Source organism: Crinia signifera, chromosome 6 (assembly GCF_055691185.1).
Source record: "Crinia signifera chromosome 6, ASM5569118v1, whole genome shotgun sequence".
NCBI classification, from domain to species: domain Eukaryota; kingdom Metazoa; phylum Chordata; class Amphibia; order Anura; family Myobatrachidae; genus Crinia; species Crinia signifera.
Window position 1 is genome coordinate 48,024,171 of NC_139222.1, and position 22,028 is coordinate 48,046,198.

A 22,028-nucleotide genomic window follows, 5' to 3' on the forward strand; every position below is an offset into this window, starting at 1 on the left:
CTGTGTAACAAAAAAATAAATAAATATTTTTTTTTAAATTAAATATATATTCATGTGCTATAAGCACATGAATAAAAATAACATGCCCCTTCACAGAAAAAAAACCCTGATTTTTTGACACCAAAATAAAAAAAAAAAACCTTTTAGTTTAAAAGTTCACATTCCAGCTCTCCATGAAAAGATGGAGAATTGCTACACGGAGAGAGACGGCGAAAATTACTTAAAAAGATGGCAAATATTTCACATTGAATAGGCTTGCTCGCTTTTGGAGAGCAAAATGCTCCGTCCAAGGCGAAGAAAGCACAAATTCGCCATAAAACAGGGCGAATTTTTCTCATTGAATACTGCCCTTTGACCGGAATGGTATCATTGGATTGACAGTAACTAGGTCAACCTGCCTGAAGGTGGATATGCCTGAAAGTCGATATGGGTTAGGTCAACAGGTCATTAGGTCGACACAAGCATTAGGTAGACATGGGGAAGGTCGACAATCAAAAGGTCGACATGGGGTTTTTCACTTTTATTTACACAATCAACATAGACACTGAAATGTAGCACCACGTCCCCTCGCTTGGCTCACTGTGCTTGCCATGCTTTGGGCACACTATTTTATTTCCATACCATGCCCTAGTGGATGGTAGGGCATGAAAAAAGCCCATGTCGACCTAATGACCTGTCAACCTTACCCATGTCGACCTTCATGCGAGTCAACCTAGTGGCTGTTGACCTAGTTACAGGAGACCTAGTGACCACATTCCCATTGACCATATAACAATTGTCTGCTGGCAGGTGCAAGGTGTCCTCCTTTCACCTTGGCCATAGAATAATAATACGTTTTCCCACCCACATCTGCAGGAATTCCTCTTCCTTCTGCGCAAGGCAACCATGGCTTTCCACACTGTAACGGTCAGGGGTGTGGATTATTAGATACAGTATACAGTCATTCGCTCAGCCATTATTGGTAGACAGTGAAAAGGTCAACACATTTCAAAGGTCGACATGCACTAGATCAACATGGACAAATTGTCAACAAAAGCTAAAGGTTGACAGGGAAAAGGTCCTGATTCTGTGCACATTTTCAGTGTCCATGACGAATGTGTTAACATTTGGGACAAAGAGATGTGAAAACCCAATGTTGACCTTTTGATTGTCGACATTCTCAATGTCGACCTAATGCTTGTGTCAACCTAAAGCCATGTTGACCTTTTTCGACCTAATGCATGTTAACCTTAGATTAGTCGACCTAATGATCCAAACCCAAGTAATCATGTATACCAAATACAGTATTCTGCATTGTTGTCAACTGTAAGTACATTTTCCGTAAGTGCTAATATTAAAAGCAATCAAGAATTGTAAATGTAATTACTGTTTTAGGCTATATATACCACACACCTGAGCAATATTTTTTCTAAATAATATGATGTCCTGACTGAATTTTCCTTTGGATATTATGTTTTTTTTTTCCCTTTTTTGTAAGATGGTATTTGTAGAAATAAAAGTATCAGACAAATAAAATGACACGGTTCTTTTCCGTCACATCGACAGTTTAAGCCTTTGAGTGCCAAGATCTTCGTGAGAGCTGCACAAAATCTATTCTAAAAAATACCAGCATCACTCACATTTGTTAAATTATATTTCCTATATAACGTAGGCATTACGAGTCATTATGATGACTACAAATGTTTGCTTGGCAATTTTCATACCTCTATTGACAAATTCACTTGGCACTCAAATGGTTAAATAATATCAAGAGGTTAACAATCCTGTTATACATTTGAGAGACAATATTACCGATGTCACGGGGAAAAAATATCAACTCTAAATGCAGAAAATCATGATGTATTTGGACCCTGAGTTTGAATTGTGAAACCTTTCTATTCCAATTTTCTGAAACTCAATCCAGTGACATTAAATATTTATCAGCAGTTTGTCTATGCCTCTCTTCTGCTCTTCTGTCTACTTCTCACATTTACCTTCCTGCACACAATTTTACCTCTCTAGACCATCTGTATTAGACCAGAGACCTGTCACCAGCTTGATGTGCACCTTTCTCATATTACTTTTTGCTTCTGACCATCTCTTTCTCTAACCCATATTCTTCCCTACTGTTTTTTAACATCCTATTATACCCCTTTTAACCCTTCTCATACTTATGCATTTCAAATGACCACTACTGTATTTATTTCTTATGCTGTATCATTGCAGTGCAGTTTGTATATTATTGCATCTATAGTATGCCTCTCTCTTGCCAATAACATCCACTATTATGTTCTTGTTACAATAATGTATAATAATAATGTACAGTAGCTTAATTTCTCCACGTTCTTTCCCCAAAGTGTATCTTACCTCGCTGGGTTATCTTGCACTCTTTTTGCATCCTTGTCTCTGGAGTGACTGGGAAGTGCCCTGTAAGATGAGATGGAAATGACAGCAGCTCCTGTAGAGGGAGGAGACACTGTATTTGAAAGAGCTCACAATGCATGTGTACTGTTAAGTTTATTTTTAACTAGTGTGCCACTGTATACATTCAATACATGTTTTTGCAGTGTTTATTGCTATTTATGCCTAAAATAAATACATAAATTAAGACCCATGCGCAATTGTCTGAAATTCGCAATTTGCAATTTTTGGATAAGTATGCACAGGCGTGAGTGAGCATTAAACTGGGATCACGTGGTGATCGCAGTTGAAGTTCTGAGGCATGTTCGATTCAATCTGGGGGAGGGCCCCTGTGGCTGCATGACATACATGCAGCCGTTGGGACCCGAAACATGGTCGACATGCGCCTGGCTTTGCAGTCAGGGAGATATGCAGTCATGCAGTGGCGTAACTATAAATTTTGCTCCCCCCTGCCAAAAAATTTTCCGGGCCCCCCCTCCCCCCATTAATGCACCTTACACTTTATGCCACTCACAGTATGACCCCTTTCACAATATGACACATCTCACACATGTATGTATGTGAATGTGTATATATGTATGTAAATTGTGCTTACCTGCCATAATTCTTGTTTCTGTTGGTCAATTTTAATGGCAGCCACCAGCCATGGCTGGGGGAGGCACAGGCACACATGAAGATGAGGAGGTAGCAGACGTACAGATGAGGAAGGAAGAGTGGGGAGAGGGGTGCCTAGAGGAACAAATGTAAATTGTGGCAGAGGTAAAGAAAGGAAAGAGGCATGGCTATAGAAAGTACCAAAGACATTACAGTATATAGCAGTGCTTGAAGTGGAAATTTTAAAGTGGGGGTATGTAAAAATAATGGATTTAGTTATGCACGTTATGCCCATTATACATATGCCTCACACTGTGATGCTCATCATACATATGACGCACACCGCGATGCCCAATATACATATGCCACACACCGTGATGCTCCTTTATACATATGCCACACTGTGATGCCCCATTATACATATGCCACACACAGAGATGCTCATTATACATATGTCACACACCGTGATGCTCCATTATATATATGCCACACACCATGATGCTCCATTATACATATGCCACACACCGTGATGCTCCATTATACATATGCCACACACCGTGATGCTCCATTATACATATGCCACACACCGTGATGCTCCATTATACATATGCCACACACCGTTATGCCCATTATACATATGCCTCACACTGTGATGCTCATCATACATATGACGCACACCGCGATGCCCAATATACATATGCCACACACCGTGATGCTCCTTTATACATATGCCACACTGTGATGCCCCATTATACATATGCCACACACAGAGATGCTCATTATACATATGTCACACACCGTGATGCTCCATTATATATATGCCACACACCATGATGCTCCATTATACATATGCCACACACCGTGATGCTCCATTATACATATGCCACACACCGTGATGCTCCATTATACATATGCCACACACCGTGATGCTCATTATACATATGCCACACACCGTGATGCTCATTATACATATGCCACACACCGTGATGCCCATTATACATATGCCATACACCGTGATGCCATTATACATATTCCACACACCGTGATGCCATTATACATATGTCACACACCGTGATGCCCATTATACATATGCCACACACCGTGATGCTCATTATACATATGGTCCACACTGTGATGCCCAATATACATATTCCACACACCGCAATGCCCAATATACATATGCCACACACCGTGATGCCCAATATACATATTCCACACACCGTGATGCTCCATTATACATATGCCACACACCTGATGCCCATTATACATATGCCACACCGTGATGCTCCATTATACATATGCCACACACCGTGATGCCCATTACACATATGCCCCACACCGTGATGCTCCATTATACATATGCTACACCCCGTGATGCCCATTATACATTATTCCGCACACCGTGATACCCATTACACATCTCACACACCATAACGCTTATTACACATATTGCCACACCATAATGCCCCTTACACATAATGCCATATACTATAGTAATGGGGGAGAGCATGGCCAGGGTGCTGTACCGGCTGCCGGCATCCAGCAGCGTCTGCGGCTCCTCCTTGGAGAGGGGAGCCTTGTAGCCTGGTGGCAGGTAGGAAATCTTTGCAGAAGGCTGGCAGTATCACCCGTAGTCGACGGCGGCCAGGTTGGTGTAGACGGTGCCACCGCACACCACATACAGGGTAGCGGCGGATGGCAGGAGAGTGGTGCTGCCTCATGGTGTGCCCACAGTGGCACTGGCAGTTGCAGCACTGATAAGTGACAATAGCATCAGCTCCTCTGTTGTGTTTCAGGGGTGGCGCTTAAGTCTGCATGGTGACTTGTGTACAGTAAAATGAAAGGAGGGGAAGAAAACTGTGGAAGGTTCTACCAGGCAGTGCTCCTCACATGGTGGGCACTGGGCAGCCCAAACGACCCTTCCCTTTACGTATAAGCCCTGCCTCCTCGCGGCCCACTAATCCCAGCTCTCACAGAGTCCCTACTCCAGCCTCTCCAGGTGATGGGAGTGCAGTACACAGCAATCAGCCCCCAGCCACTGCGCAGCACCCTGCTGCCCCTACGACTTTACTGATGTTCTTCAGCCTCCCAAACCCATGTCTCCCCAGCCCACACTCACCCTGCTCGGTGCTCCATCTTCGTGGGTGGCATGGCTCCTCTTCAATGTCCCCCTCTCTTCAGTCATGTGGGAGACTAGGGATTTCCTAGAGATTGCACCGCCAGGTAGGTGGTGGGGGGGAGCTGCCGTCTGTGTTTAAGCAGGGATTGGGGGGTCATGGTGGAGACTGGAGACAGCTCTGTGAGAGCCCGGGCCCGTGGGAGGGGAGGAGCAATGGCTTGCTTACCTGTACAGCCTGCATGCTCAGTTGTCAGTCACTGAGCTGCAGGCTGGTGCCTAGTACTTCCTACCTACACGCTATTGAAAACAGCTGAGATGCTGTTTGGCTCTCCCCGCACTGCTACGCGGCACCGGCTCAGCTGTCACTCAGCACAGCAAGGAGCCGGCAGCGCAGACCTCTCTTATGGATCCGATCTGCAGCACTGTACATTCCGCTCCCTGCTGTGCTGAGTGACAGCTGAGCCGGCGCTGTGTAGCAGTGCAGGGGGAGCCGAGCGACAGCAGGGGGGCCCTTAATCCGCCACTCTAGGGTATGGAGCCACCTGTGACCTCTTCTAGGAGGGAAGGGGGGAGGAAGGTCCCGGGCAGAAGAGGGGGAGGAGATAGCCACCCGGAGGGGAAATAAGTACTCACGGGCAGACCACCTCAGAGCGGATGTGAGAGGTGGAGTGGAGGTTGAGTTCCTGCTGCCGGCACCGCTGACTGACAGCTTGGGACAGCGCCTCCCGAGTCCCTGCACTGCAGTTTTTTTGCCTGGCGGAATGCTCGCACTCGCAGCAGACCCCACGGGGTATGCGGGAGCTGGCGTCCCCGCTGCCGCCCGCTCCCCCAAGCGGCCGCGGGGGCTGCCTTACGCTAGCTACGCCACTGCAGTCATGTGCACGCACTTCTCAGAGCAGCAAAGTGTTTGCATTTTAGCGATATGCCTACACATTTTGAAGTATATTTACAATTACAGTATATTTAATATTTCTACAAGGCAAATGTCACAGCTTGCCGCACAGTGGAATTCACTTACAGATGTAACCACGCACATCTGTCCTCCCTATGGTGCATAGATCAATGCAGTAGTTGCACTGTGTCTGGTGGCAGTTCAGGATATTATTTTGCAGTGTGGTGTATTGTGGTTTAGTGCGGTGTATGGAGTTACCGGCGATCGTAAAACTTACGTACGTCAAGCAGATGCCAATTTTGAACATCACCATTGAAGATGTGTAAGGTATTCAATGAAATATATTAAAGTAAGATAGTGCAAAAACGACTTTACTGTATGTTAAATGTTGAATATAGTGTGGTGGCAGACATGCAGTGATAAAATGCTTTACGAGCACTGGGCTATAGGATTGCTGAATACAAATCATACACAGTAAGCATAAATGTTAACATACAGTACATGCTGGGAAGTACAGATGGTGTAATGGTTAGCATTAATGGCTCACGGCATTGAGGTCAAGGGTTCAGTGGTGTAAGTTCATCCATGATGCCCGGAGGCAAGAAAAAAGTTGCCCCCCCCCCCAATATATATAGCTGGCTAGAGAGAAAGAATGTCAGGAGGTCTCAGGAAAGTGAGGAAATGAGATGGGAGAGTGAGATAGTGTCAGGGATAGATATAATGTCAGGGATAGAAAGTGAGTGGAAAGCGAGAGTGTCAGGAATAGAGAGAGAGAGAGAGTGGTAAGAGAGAGGGAGGTCAGGTACAAAAAGAAAGGGGAGGGGAAGTCAAGCAGAGATAGTGGGTTCAGGCAAAGAGAGATTGGTGATAGTGAGGTCAGGCAGAGAAAGGGATAGGGTGAGGTGGATCAGGCAGAGAGAAGGGTGTTAGGCAGAGAGAGAGAGAGAGGGGTGTCAAGCAAAGAGAGAGATAGGTGTCAGGCAGAGAGAGAGAGAGGGGGTCAGGCAGAGAGAGAGAGAGGGAGTCAGGCAGAGAGAGAGGGGTGTCAGGCAGAGAGAGAGAGAGCAGGTGTCAGAGAGGGAGAGAGGGGGTCAGGCAGAGAGAGAGGGGTGTCAGGCAGAGAAAAAGAGAGTGGGGGTCAGACAGAGAGAGAGGGGGTCAGGCAGAGAGAGAGAGGGGGTCAGGCAGAGAGAGAGAAGGGGGGTCAGGCAGAGAGAGAGAGGGGGGGTCAGGCAGAGAGGGAGAGAGAGAGAGTTGAAGGGGAGGGTCAGGCAGAGAAATTAGAGTGGTGGGTATGAGCCTGGTGCTGCTACAGCCCGGATGCAGGCCGTGCACACAAAGCAGGGTCTGGGTGTGAGGTGATAGGAGGAATGAAAGGGTGACAGGTACCTTCCCCTGTCCTTGGCTTGCTACGCTGCAGCTCCCCAGGACTTTCACTGCTGTGGGCCGGTTGAGAGGAGTGTGTAGAGTGCCATCGGCAGGCTGGGGCTTCCCTGCGGGTGGTGACGCTTCTGGGTATGATTCTGCCCTTCAATGGCTGCTGGTGATGGAAGACTGGCCAGGCTGACTCCCGGCCGCTGACACCACGCGGGGCTGAGTCAGGTCGCGGCTGTGAGCATGTTTGATTAGAGATGGGTCGTTCCTGAACGAACCGGCTCTTTTGAACGGATCCCACCCAAGAACGAATGAGCCGCCGATCCCAAAAAGGTGATCCGTTTCAGTTCACAATGCATTTTCCTGATCTCAGTGCTGCCACCTGTGGCAGCTGAGATGTACTACCTCTGTAGACTGAGTACAGTGCTGTGACTACAAGTGATAGAAAGATTAGCTGCTGCTGCCGCCAGGGATGGCCATCGGTGCAGATGCCATCGATGGTTGCCATCGATGGCGATTCTGCACCCAGCCATCGATCAGTGTTTTTACTCGGTCATGTATATTCCCCCTTTTTTAAAAGTGAGCCGAGGCCCCGCCTAAAAGATACGTATCTTTTCACTGAGAGAGCCGCCGGATCCCGGCTCGGCTTAATGACCCGTTTCGGCCATCTCTATGTTTGATGTGCTCTGGGGCGGAGCTATACTTTTCTTCTGGGGGGGGGAAGGTGGTGATCATCCCCTTCTCTATCCCTGGGTGGCACGTCCTGCACTGGCTGGTGCACTGTCACTTGTGACAAGTGTGGGGGGGGAGGGCACCGCTGCATACTGTACTGTAAGGGTACTGCCGGATAGCACCTATACAAATAAGCATGACATAGTAGGGGGGCAATGGAGCCAGTGCCCCCCTGTAAGGTTGGCGCCCGGCGGCAGAAGACTACACTGCCTCTGGGAGTTCCGCCACTGCAAGGGTTCAATTCCCACCATTGCTCTAACTGTGCAGAGTTTGTATATTCTCGCCGTACTTGCTTGACTTTCCTCCCACAATCCAAAAATATACTGGTAGGCTAATTTTCTCCTTAACTTAACCCTACAATGTCTGTGGTAGGGAACATAGATTGTAAGCTCCACTGGGGCAGGGACTGATGTGAATGTTCAACTATAAGTATGTAAAGCGCTGCGGAATATATATGCGCTATATAAGAAACTGTTAAAAAATAAATAAAAGACGGACAGCTGGAGCCTCAGATGCCCCGCCTCCCCTCTTGCAGACCCGGCGTGACACATTGAGCTGGGAGCAGTGAGGGATCGCTGAGGTTGTGGCATCTATTGCTACAGCACACTGCGTTGATGAGCACTGTGCTCATTCTCTGGAGGTGAGAGCTCAAGGGAAAGATTGTATATACGCATTGTAACTAACTTTCTATAGCACGCGTAAGGTCCCTCTCTGAATTCCCTGCATGAACTGCAAATCAGCTGGGCGAGGAGGAGGGCAATCAGGCAGTTAAGCCACAGGAGCTGTATGGGAAGGAGAGCAGGGGAGCACAAATAGAAAGGAGACCCATAGTAAATGGGAGATAAAAGGCTGAGATACTGTGAAACCTGAACCTTTATTGCTACAGGTATACCATACATATAAAACCAGCAGTGGGAGAATACAGGCTGGTATATGGACAAATATTTGATACAGCAGATGCCATCCAAAGCAAGACCAAAGGCAGCAGAAGCCAAGATGGCAGCCGCAATAGAGACCACGCCAGGATCTAAACATAAGGCACAGAATCCACCCTCTCCCCAAGTCTTGGTACCGGATACAGAACCACCAGCACTCTATGGGCCTTATTCTGGTCGATGCGTAAATTTCCGAATTCTTTCGTATGGCGTTTTTTAGCCATCTGCACATGCGTGGGCAACGCTATGCGCATGTGCCACGTATGGTCTCCGTACTTGTTCTCACTAATACCGTACAGAAATGTGCACCGCAATCACTCTGGAAATATGGGCGTATTATGGGCGTCATTCGGAACTACACAGGCGTAAACATGGGCGGACACGAGGGAGTGCACTCATTCTGGTAGGCGTGCATTCGGACAGCACACCGAATGCACGCAAACCAAAAGGCTAGAAATATGCGGTGTTCATAAACAAGTATTGCTTTGCAGACACCACTCGGTCATGCGCTAGGCAATCGGAACGCCTAATCACTACGGGCGCACCTCAACCAATGTCAGCTGAACACAATACAATCCACTCCTTTACTCATTACTCATTAATTACACGCTTGTCAGTGCTTCAATTGGAACCATTGCAGCATAAATGGACCATTACTAAACACACAAATATATGCTGCAGTTTGGACACACATTTACACTGCAACCAATGGACAGAACTTACTATCACTAATATAAATATACATGTCACTTCTACATTTACCAATTAAACCACACATTTGGGGATCAAAATATAAATTTATTAAAATAACTTAAAACAGAAAATGGGAAAAGCATGTTTTTCGACACATGTAACAAATTAAAAGGTACCATGCCAGGAATGTACACAAATAAAACAAAATAAAAACATGTATTCTTGACATACATAGCCACAGCAGAATCATTAGGAACACATCAGGTGGCTTCACAACAAAAGTATAGCAACAACACTTCAAGTACAGCAGACAGTAATGGTAGCCGAAAGAGGGCAACAGGGGAACCAAACAAGACATTCGAAACGAGGGCAAATGTGGGTACACTCTGCACGGGATTGGACACAGGAAGCTGACACACACAGCTAAATGAAAGATTTGGGAACACATAAGGGTGGAGATTAATGCGGACACAAGTTCATTTGCGGGCACGTTTGGCCCTGGTAGGCTCCTTGCCACGTGCAGCAGCTTTTCGGCCACGGCCACGTTGGGATGGTGGCCCAGGTGGAGCAGATGCTGGTGAAGGGGGGGATGGTGTTCCCCCTCTGCCAGCAGGGAGTGCTGCTGGTGGAAATGCACCAGAAACGGATGACAATAGGGCCCTATTGCTGGAAACTAGCTCCACCATAAGCTCATTATGGTGGAGGAGGAGGTCATTTTGGCGCAGGGCTTGATCTGCCAGCACCTGCAGGCTTGCAGCTATGGACTGCTGGGTGCCAGCCATGGCCTGCTGGGCCTCAGCAATAGCCTGCAGGCTCCCAGCTATTGTCTGCTGGGTGCTGACCAAACCCTGCATGACCTCCTCGGTCCTACGCATCCGCTCTGATGCTAAGTCTCCCTGCTGGTGAATCTGCCCAAGCACCTGCACCCACCTGTGGTACTCCGGTTCGGCCGGTGGCTGCTGCTGCTGCACATGCCTGCCACTGGTGGCAGGTGGCACAGACTCCTCAACCTCCTCAACCTCCTCAAGAGATTCTTGACCAAGCGGTGGGGATGCTGGTGAAAGAGAAAATTACAATTACAACACATTCAAAGCAAATTAGTACCAACTACTTATGCCATGGCAAATAATTACCTTCAACAAAAGCAGCAAAGACTTCCGCTGGGGCCTCGCTATCCATGTTGCTCACCCCCCGGACCTCCTCTACTGCAATGCAGCACTCGGCCATCTCCTCCAGGGGGGTGAGCTTCAGCCGGCCTGGCATGGGGCCAGCCCCAGAGGTGTGGCTGTGTTCCCACCGTTTGGTCAGTTTCTTCTTGAGGTTGGTTTTGAAGTCGTGCCACCTGCAATCAAAGTTTACATATTACTACATGTCACTCCTGATGTTTGCTGTAGCACCCATTGCAATCTGCATCAGATTACAACATGTGCTTCATTACACCAAACTTACATTATATTAAAATATAAAACCAACCCTTAGAAGATACACTCACACTCACCCTACAATAACTATCGACTAAATGACATGGCAATCATGTCTGTGGCTCCAAGCAACGTGACCGACCATTTACCAACTCCATCTAACATCTAATGTAAACATTACTGGTATTGTACTGCTCAAATGTAACACACATGACCTTGCCTCTTCTTAACGTGCTCCGCCTCACGAACTTGTGGAGCTACCGCATTAATCTCCGCAGTTATGTCCTCCCAAATCTTCCATCGCCTTGTGTGTGTCAACCTGTCCTGTGGACACTCGATCCAATCCCGTGCGCAGGGTACCAGTATGGCAAGCTCCTGCGCTTCGAATGCCATGTTTCTGCTGCTTGGTTCCTCTGTTGGCCTCTTTCGGCCACGGACACCTGTCGCTGTACTTGAAGTGCTGGCCAGGCTACTCTGTTGGGAAGCCACCTGTTGTGTTCCCAATGATTCTACTGAGGCAGAAGATGGGCCAGCTGCAGATTGGGCTGATGTGGATGGCCCAGCTGTCTGCTCTTCTCCCATTGGCTGGTCTGTGTTGAGGGGCACATAGGAGGTGCTGGAGTCCATGCGGGCAAACAGTTCCTGGCACTCCTGGTCTCCCTCAGATTGAGATCCAGCCATGTTTGTTGCAAACATGGCTGGATCTCAATCTGAGGGAGACCAGGAGTGCCAGGAACTTTTTGCCTTTCTAGCACACCTTTATATACTATTTCTGTAATTGGCGTACATCAGCAACACCCTGCGTTCCGTGCGGCAGCGTTCCGTGCGGCAGCGTTCCGTACGGCAGCGTATGCCGTGCTGTTTGTGCGGCGCATAGGCCACTCCCATAGTAGCGGCAATTTGATTGTGCAAAACCTGGCGTACCTTCAAAGTCTAATTTAGGTGAACTGTTGTAAGATTTGCTATAATGGCCACCTCCAACGTTATGAAATCATAAATGCTATCTGTGAATGTTCATTAGTACTGTTCTATTGTTGAGATTGTCCTAAAAATGTAAGTAACCCAATCCATTTGGAAATCCAGGCCACAAGTCATGCAATAGTCATCACTGATGTCATGCACAACACATGTGATAGGCCTATAAATAGTGGTTTGCTGCTAGATTCATTTGTCTCCAGATCTGTATTGTGCCCGGGTCTAAGGTAAGCTCTCCCATGGTCAATGTAGAGATGATATACATTAACAATGTAAGGGTATTAATGTATGCACCATTGGTTCACTGATTACAGATTGTTGGGACAGCAAAGGCTTGTTAGCATTAATGAAACATGTTACCTGGCCACCATTTAACTCACAGGTGTTAAACCTGTGTGTCACCATATATTGTTGAACTACATGTCCCAGCAATAGTTGAAATGTGTCATACTTCAATGTGAAATACTGTTACAATTCACAATGGAGGTTTTTCTGGTTACAACATTCCCTTTCACACCATCAGAAGGCACACACTTTGCTGTGGCATGCATTTGCAACCAACATATTACATAGTATGTAAGGCTGAAAAAAGACTTGCGTCCATCTAGTTCAACCTGGTATAGATATCCATTGCTGATTTGGTAGGTTTTGGTATTTTACAGACAAATTATATTTCTTATTTGTACCCATGGATGTTTTTCTCCAGTAAATGTTTGTCCAACTTTGCCTTGAACGCATTTAATGAGCCAGCCGTTACCACCTCTCTGGGAAGATAGTTCCAGAGTTTGACTGTTCTGACTGTAAAGAAATTCTTTCTACTAGCTGAATGAAATCTTTTTTCTTCTAATCTATACTCATGCCCTCGCGTCCTAGATTCCTTTCTCGTAGAAAAGAGGGTGTGTGACAGTTCCTTATATTGGCCCTTGATATACTTGTACATGTTGAGCATGTCCCCCCTTAACGTCTCTTTTCTAATGTAAATAGTCCCAAATTGCTTAATCTCTCCCCGTAGCTTAAATTCTCCATTCCCCTAATAAGCTTTGTTGCTCGCCTTTGGACTTTTTCTAATTCTATGATGTCCTTTTTATAGTGTGGGGCCCAGAACTGTACTCCGTACTCTAGGTGAGGTCTCACCAATGCTTTATATAGTGGCATAATTACCCTTGAGTCCCTAGTTTCCATTCCCCTCTTAATACATGCCAGAATTTTGTTGGCCTTTTTTGTAGCTACATTACAATGGGCACTACATCCTAGTTTGCTGTCTATTTGGACTCCTAGATCCTTTTCAAGTATGGAATTACCCAGTTCCTCTCCGCTAAGGTTGTAACTTGCACACTGGTTGTGTATCCCAAGGTGCATAACCTTACATTTATCTACATTGAACCTCATCTTCCATTTTTTTGCCCACTCATCTAGAATTGCAAGATCATTTTGAAGCATGGTGACATCTTCTGATGATTTGATGACTTTGCTAAGTTTTGTATCATCCGCAAAGATGGATACATTGCTGAGTAACCCTATCCCAATATCGTTAATAAAAATGTTAAACAAAATGGGCCCCAAAACCGAACCCTGGGGCACTCCACTTAGTACCGGTATCATATCTGATACGGCACCATTCACAACCACTCTTTGTGGTTGTGAACATCTGCAGATATTTTCACCCAATCCTAGGTTCTCCATTTTATTAATCAATCTCTTGTGTGGGACAGTATCAAATGCTTTAGCGAAATCTAGGAAAATCACATCTACAGCATTTCCATTATCGAGGTTTTTGCTAACCTCTTCATAGAACCCTAGTAGATTAGTTTGGCATGAACGATTTTTCACGAAGCCATGTTGGTTAGTACTGAGTAGACAGTGATGATCTAAATATTCCTGTATACCATCCCTTAAAAATCCTTCAAATAGTTTACCCACAATTGATGTTAAACTAACGGGTCTGTAATTAGCGGGATCTTCCTTTTTTCCTTTTTTGAATATTGGCACTACCTCTGCTATTCTCCAATCTTTTGGTACTATACCTGACGATAGTGACTTGCTAAAGATATAATGTAGGGGGGTAGCTAGTTCATCCCTTAATTCCATTAATACCCTCGGATGAATCCCATCTGGCCCTGGTGAATTATTTGTTTTGAGTTTGCTTAGCCTCAGTATTATTTCCTTCGGCGTGAAATCCACAATGAGATCTGGCTTATTTGTCCCGTTTGTGGTAAATGTTCGTTCCACAGTCTGCTCTCCCTTAGTAAATACTGATGAGAAGAACTCATTTAACAGTTTTGCTTTTCCCTTGTCCTCAGTAACACTTTTTCCACTAGTATCAGTTAGTGGGCCTATGTTTTCCTTAATTAAACGTTTACTATTTATGTATTTAAAAAAATTATTTGGGTTGGTTTTGCTTTCAGTGGCTATGCACTCTTCATATAATATTTTAGCTGCTTTGATTACCCCTTTACAAGTTTTGTTTGATTCTTTGTATTTTGCGAACGCCTCCTCATTCAAGTTATTTTCATAGAATTTAAAGGCTCTGGTTTTATTGTTGATAGCTGACCTTACTTCTTTGTCCAACCATGGTGGATTTTTTTTGTTGAATTTACCTTTAGTTACTTTAGGAATGTATTCAATAGTTAGTGAATCAAGCACCTTTTTTAGAGTATCCCACATTTCCTCTGCATTTTTTCCCTCCATAACCGTTTCCCACCCAATTCCTGTTAGGGCTTCCCTGAATAATTCAAAGTTCGCTTTTCTGAAGTTTAGTATTTTTGCAGATCCTTTTTGATGTAATTTACTGAAGTTGATTTCCAGTGAAACCATATTGTGATCACTGTTCCCTAATTGTTCAATTACTTTTGTGTTTGGAACTAAGTCTGTGTTATTTGTTAATACTAAGTCCAAGAGTGACTCATCACGAGTTGGAGTTTCTACCGTTTGTGTAATAAACTGTTCTTTAAGTAAGCTTAAGAACCCATTGCTTCTTGCTGATTTACCTGATTCGTTTTCCCAATCAATGTCGGGTAAATTAAAATCCCCCATAATTAATACCTGACTCTGATTTGATGCTTGTTTGATTTGGTTTAAAAGAAGAGACTCTTCCCTTTTGTTTATATTTGGTGGTCTATAGCATACCCCTATTATAAATTTGTAGTGTAGTGATTAATGTACTTTTTAGTCCGTCGGTACCCTCTTGTTCTCCATAGATGTTTCTATCCCCCAAATCTGTGTGTATTTCCAGAACCATAGTATTAGATGCTGTTACCCAAATATGGTCGGACAGGAAATACCCAGGAAAGAATTCACCAAAAGGTTTTGTCCAATTACCATACTATTGTTCCTGCTATCACAGGAGGGTGATAGCTGAGGGACAATCTTCACAGGGGGTGATCAGCACATAACGCAATCAGCTGGTTATTGTTCGTTGTATTGATACTCCCTTGCATATCTCTGGTCACTAGCAGACTTACTGGAACCAAACCCAGCAGGGGGGGGGGCAGCAGCAGTAGCTGGGAGGGGGATATACCTGACTCTTGAATCCACCAATCAAGATCCACTGCAAGCCCACTTTTGGTTTGTGCACCGTGGGAATTTAGAAGTTTTTAAAATGACTTGCACACAAGCCAGGAGAGAGATTTTTTGGACTGTCCTAGACTAAGAGGTTGTACTCTGTCTAGGTATCGTGTGGACTTATCTGCTATCACTACTGTGTGGAGGAGTGATAGTTTTGTGCTTTGGAACGGCTGCTACAAGGACTGCCATTTTGGACTGCTACCCGATAACGTTTATATGCTACTTTTGCCTCTTGTTCCTGTGTTTGTCTACCTGTGTGTGCTGTGATAAAAATAAACCATATTTTGGTTTCATCTGCTCGGTGTCTGAGTGATTGAAGAACTCGTATCCTCACATTTGGCGGCAGCGACAGTGGGATCATTCAGACACCAACCATCGAGCACAGAAAGCACAGAGAACAGAGGATCAGACCATATGTAAGGAAACGGAAAATGCAATAAGGTGATGTTCAGCAAGTGAGCAGGTGTCAGTCCTGTGAAAGGGAAAATGTTTCCAAGGAAAGAAAATCGATGCCTCAAGACCCCTGGAGCAGAGGAGCTCAGGGATGGAGGTTCTTCAGTGTATCGGCAGGCTGGGAAGCCAGATCTGTTATTTATTGTCAGAAAAATGCAGTATATCTGGGAGTACTGGGAAGAAGCTCAGCAGATGATCAGCGGGTGGAGAGTATCCAGCATACAGGACAAGTTGTGTTACCTGGGGGATGCATTCCTGCACTGTAAAGGTGAGGCCACCTCGTGGAATCTGCTGGGGGAGCCAGAGTTTGTAGAATTTACAGAGGAAGTGATTGCTACAATTACCCAGATGCTACAAAGAGGACAATATTCTGAGGCTGAAGGACAAGTCCAGAATAAATTGATGCCCCAGATAGAACCAGAGGAAAGGTCTAAAAGGGGGCTACTGCAATCTGGGCAGACAACCGAGGGGTCTGACACAGAATTATTTGTTACCACAAGAGAAGGGTCGTTGTCAGGGGGGCCCCTAACTGCCCTGGAAGAAATGAGTATGGAGGAGCTGATAGCAGAATGTCAGCTGCGAGGTATACCAGTCCAATCCTGCACGCGCAGGGAAATCATCCAGCAGATCCTTCAAGATCAGGGGGATCCTACAAGAGCATTTACCGATTATCGGGCATGTATCCTCCATTTTGGTGTACAGCTGAGTGTGTGGGAACAATTGGAGTGTCTGGAGGAGTGCTTTATTGTGGCAGAGGAAGAGGTGATTGATCACAGGCTCCTGGACACCCCAGCATGGCGAGACCAGTGTCGCAGGGTGGCTGATGAAAAGCACCGCCTGCAACAGCTTCTCCCACAGCCTAGGGAAGAAGCTGGTCAGTGTTCTATACTGGGGGAGGTTATCCCCAAAGTGAAGGAAGTGGGGCCCGTTAGCCAGGCACCCCGGGAGGAGCTGCACTACAGCTTCCCTTTTGCTGAGGTGGGAGATGCAGAATTATTAACCTGCTGCCAGGGGATCTATGAGGACTGCGTCCAAGAGGAGATCACCGTGGTTAGAGGAGTATCCGACAACATCCAGGCCACAAGCATACCAGTCGCAGATGATGTCTTGCTTCAGGCTGCCCAGCATATTCAGCTGGGGAAGGAGGTTATCCTGGAGACTGAGGACTGCGCAGATGAAGCGGCAGGTGAGACCCAGGCTTTTGAGGGGGTAGTACTGGCCTTGGACCAGCCTGCCCTGCAGCCACCAATGGAATGGTTTCTGATGGAGGGTCCCTCCTCAGCCCTGAGCATTGAGACCAAATGCTGTACTAAAATTTGCCATGCCCCTAGTTTGGGTTTGAGGGAGGAAGGACTTGACAGAGGGGCGGAAGTGCCAGGGCCAGAGCTCCGATATTGGGCTGCCGTTTGGCAGATGTTCCTTAGGCAAGAGGGGGAGGTGGAAACTGCTCCCTGCCCCATTGTGCCAGAGGCAAAAGTATTAGCACACCCTATAGGTGTGCCGGGTGTGAAAGTTTACGATGTTGCAGAGGGGGGGTACCCAACATTTGAAGACAGGGAATTGTTAACTCACTTGTTAGTTAACATGCATAACTTATATTGTGATATTGCCCTTGCTGATTCTGCAAACCAGCCGCCTCTTCCAAGATGGGTTTGGTATGATGTCACTCTGTGGGACTCAGGTGGTACATCCAAACCTCAGATTCTCTGCTCTGCATCCCACTACAGGTTGTTATTGGTTCCTGAACAACTTGGTACCGGGACTAAAATAGTAGGGGAAGGAATGTGAAGTTATCAGACTCACTGTAAGACTGTAATTATTATATTTTATTAGGTGTAGTGATTAATGTACTTTTTAGTCCGTTGGTACCCTCTTGCTCTCCATAGATGTTTCTATCCCCCAAATCTGTGTGTAGTTCCAGAACCATAGTATTAGATGCTGTTACCCAAATATGGTCGGACAGGAAATACCCAGGAAAGAATTCACCAAAAGGTTTTGTCCAATTACCATACTATTGTTCCTGCTATCACAGGAGGGTGATAGCTGAGGGACAATCTTCACAGGGGGTGATCAGCACATAACGCAATCAGCTGGTTATTGTTCGTTGTATTGATACTCCCTTGCATATCTCTGGTCACTAGCAGACTTACTGGAACCGAACCCAGCAGGGGGGGGGGGGGCAGCAGCAGTAGCTGGGAGGGGGATATACCTGACTCTTGAATCCACCAATCAAGATCCACTGCAAGCCCACTTTTGGTTTGTGCACCGTGGGAATTTAGAAGTTTTTCAAATGACTTGCACAGAAGCCAGGAGAGAGATTTTTTGGACTGTCCTAGACTAAGAGGTATCGTGTGGACTTATCTGCTATCACTGCTGTGTGGAGGAGTACATACATCCATACGAACATACGAACATCCATCCATCCATCCATCCAAACATACATACGAACATCCATACATACATCCATCCGAACATACATCCATCCATACGAACATACATACATCTATCCATACATACATCCATCCATCCATACGAACATACATCCATCCATCCATACATACATACATCCGAACATACATCCATCCATCCATCCATCCGTCCATCCATCCACCCATCCATCCGAACATCCATCCATCCAAACATACATACATACGAACATCCATACATACATCCATACATCCAAACATCCATCCATCCATCCATCTATACATCCATACATCCATCCATACGAACATCCATCCATCCATACATACATCCGAACATACATACTGTACATACATACATCGTGTGAGGTTAGCAGGCTGACCGTAAGACTGTAATTATGATATTTTATTATTTGTAGTGAAAAATGTACACTTTAGTCAGTCTGTACCCTGTAGTCTCTATGTATGTCTATATTCCCCCTATATGTGTGTGTAGTTCCAGATCATATATTATTAGGCTGTATAATCCCACCAGAAATGTAATGTCTGTATTTCCCAGGACTTTATTCATACAGGAAAAGGGTTATCATAAACTGTCCTCCCAAAAGGCAATCTCCACAGGGGGTGATCCAATTACCCTGCTATTGTGCTGCTATTTACAGGAAAGAGATAGCAGAGAAACCATCTCCACAGGGGGGTTTACAATTCTTTGTAAACCTCTGGGCTCTAGCAGACTTTGTGGAACCAAAGGTGATCGAATCCCCCTACTATCAACAGGAAGGTTGTCCACAGGGGGTGACCACCACATAATGTAATCAGACTGTGTTTTGTATCTTGTGTTGACACTGCATCTGCATATCTCTGGCCACTTCCAGACTTTCTGGAACCGACCCAGCAGGGGGGCTGCAGCAGATGGCCAGCTGGATATTACCTGGGGGGATGTGTCTGACTCTGGGATCCACCAATCCGAACCAAGTACCGGCCCACTGGCAGTTTATGCCCCGTGGGAAATTGGAAGTTTTTAAAATGACTTGTACACCTGCCAGCTCCTGATGTTAGTCGCAATCCGGTATCAGGGGTCCTACCCTTCACTGGATCTTGTGGAACACATCGTTTGCCCGGGAAGGGGGCATCCTACCAAGCTCTGGTGTGGAGCGTCCAGTGTTTTGTGGACTTATACAGTTTTCTGCTATCACAGCTGTGTGGATAAGTGATAGTTTGCCCTGTGGAACTGATCTGGGACTGTGACTATACAAGGACTGTCTGTTTGGGCCTGCTACCTGAATATCTTTCTACTCTGCAATTTACCTTTGCCACTGTTTATTGTCTATTTGTGCGTGCTGTGGAAAATAAACCGTTCTTCTGGTTTCATCTGCTCGGTGTCTGAGTGATTGAAGAACTCGTATCCTCACATTTGGCGGCAGCGACAGTGGGATCATTCAGACACCAACCATCGAGCACAGAAAGCACAGAGGACAGAGGATCAGACCATATGTAAGGAAACGGAAAATGCAATAAGGTGAAGTTCTGCAAGTGAGCAGGTGTCATTCCTGTGGAAAGGGAAAATGTTTCCAAGGAAAGAAAATCGATGCCTCAAGACCCCTGGAGTGGAGGAGCTCAGGGATGGAGGTTCTTCAGTGTATCGGCAGGCTGGGAAGCCGGATCTGTTATTTATTGTCAGAAAAATGCAGTATATCTGGGAGTACTGGGAAGAAGCTCAGCAGATGATCAGCGGGTGGAGAGTATCCAGCATACAGGACAAGTTGTGTTACCTGGGGGATGCATTCCTGCACTGTAAAGGTGAGGCCACCTCGTGGAATCTGCTGGGGGAGCCAGAGTTTGTAGAATTCACAGAGGAAGTGATTGCTACAGTTACCCAGATGCTACAAAGAGGACAATATTCTGAGGCTGAAGGACAAGTCCAGAATAAATTGATGCCCCAGATAGAACCAGAGGAAGGGTCTAGAAGGGGGCTACTGCAATCTGGGCAGACAACCGAGGGGTCTGCCACGGAATTAATTGTTACCGCAAGAGAAGGGTCGTTGTCAAGGGGGCCCCTAACTGCCCTTGAAGAAATGAGTATGGAGGAGCTGATAGCAGAATGTCAGCTGCGAGGTATACCCATCCAATCCTGCACTCGCGGGGAAATCCTTCAGCAGATCCTTCACGATCAGGGAGATCCTACAAAAGCATTTACCGATTATCGGGCATGTATCCTCCATTTCGGTGCACAGCTGAGTGTGTGGGAACAATTGGAGTGTCTGGAGGAGTGCTTTATTGTGGCAGAGGAAGAGGCGATTGATCGCGGGCTCCTGGATACCCCAGCATGGCAAGATCAGTGTCGCAGGGGGCGTGATGAAAGGCACCGTTTGCAACTGCTTCTCCCCCATCCTAGGGAGGAAGCTGCTCAGTGTTCTCTGCAGGGGGAGGTTATCCCCAACGTGAAGGAAGTGAGGCCTCTGAGCCAGGCACCCCGGGAGGAGCTGCACTACTGCTTCCCTTTTGCTGAGGTGGGAGATGCAGAATTATTAACCTGCTGCCAGGGGATCTATGAGGACTGCGTCCAGGAGGAGATCACCGTGGTTAGAGGAGTATCCGACAACATCCAGGCCACCAGCACACCAGTCACAGATGACGTCGTGTTTCGGGCTGCCCAGCATACTCAGCTGGGGAAGGAGGCTATCGCGGAGAAGGAGGTGTGCGCAGAAGTAGCTGCAGGTGAGCATCTGGCTTTTAAGGGGACAGAGCTGACACAGCCTGTCCTGCAGCCACCAACGGAATTGTTTGTGATGGAGGGTCCCTCCTCAGCCCTGGACATTGAGACCAAATGCTGGACTGAAATTTGCCATGCCCCTAGTTTGGGTTTGGGGGAGGAAGGACATGACGGGGTGGTGGAAGTGCCAGGGCCAGAGCCCCTATATTGGCCTGCTGTTTGGCCCCTGTTCCTTGGGCAAGAGGGGGAGGTGGAAAGTGGTCCCCGCCCCATTGTGCCCGAGGCAAAAGTATTAGTAGGTTACAATGTTGCAGAGGGGGGGTACCCAGAATCCGAAGAAGAGGAATCGCTACATCCCTTGTTAGTTCCAATGTATGACTTAGACTGTAATCATGCCCTTGCTGGTTCTGCAAACCAGCCGCCTTTTACAAGATGGGTTTGGTATGATGTCACCCTGTGGGACTCCGGTGGTACATCCAAACCCCAGATTCTCGGCTCTGCATCCCGCTATTCCAGGTTGTTATTGGTTCCTGAGCAACTGGGCACAGTGACTAAAGATGTAGGGGGAGGAGTGTGAGGTTAGCAGGCTGACCGTAAGACTGTAATTATGATATTTTATTATTTGTAGTGAAAAATGTACACTTTAGTCAGTCTGTACCCTGTAGTCTCTATGTATGTCTATATTCCCCCTATATGTGTGTGTAGTTCCAGATCATATATTATTAGGCTGTATAATCCCA

At 46.4% G+C, this 22,028-nt stretch overlaps 1 protein-coding gene across 1 annotated transcript in view; it reads right to left on the reverse strand.

Annotated features, from left to right (window-relative positions):
* RTN4RL2 (reticulon 4 receptor like 2) overlaps positions 1 to 2,407 on the reverse strand; it is a 208,346-nt gene extending 205,939 nt beyond the window's left edge. Inside the window, exon 1 of the mRNA XM_083146128.1 lies at positions 2,347 to 2,407. Coding sequence (XP_083002254.1) covers positions 2,347 to 2,377 — 31 coding nt within the window. The 5' untranslated portion in view covers positions 2,378 to 2,407. The remainder of the gene's footprint in view (positions 1 to 2,346) is intronic.
* Positions 2,408 to 22,028: the final 19,621 nt, after the last annotated feature.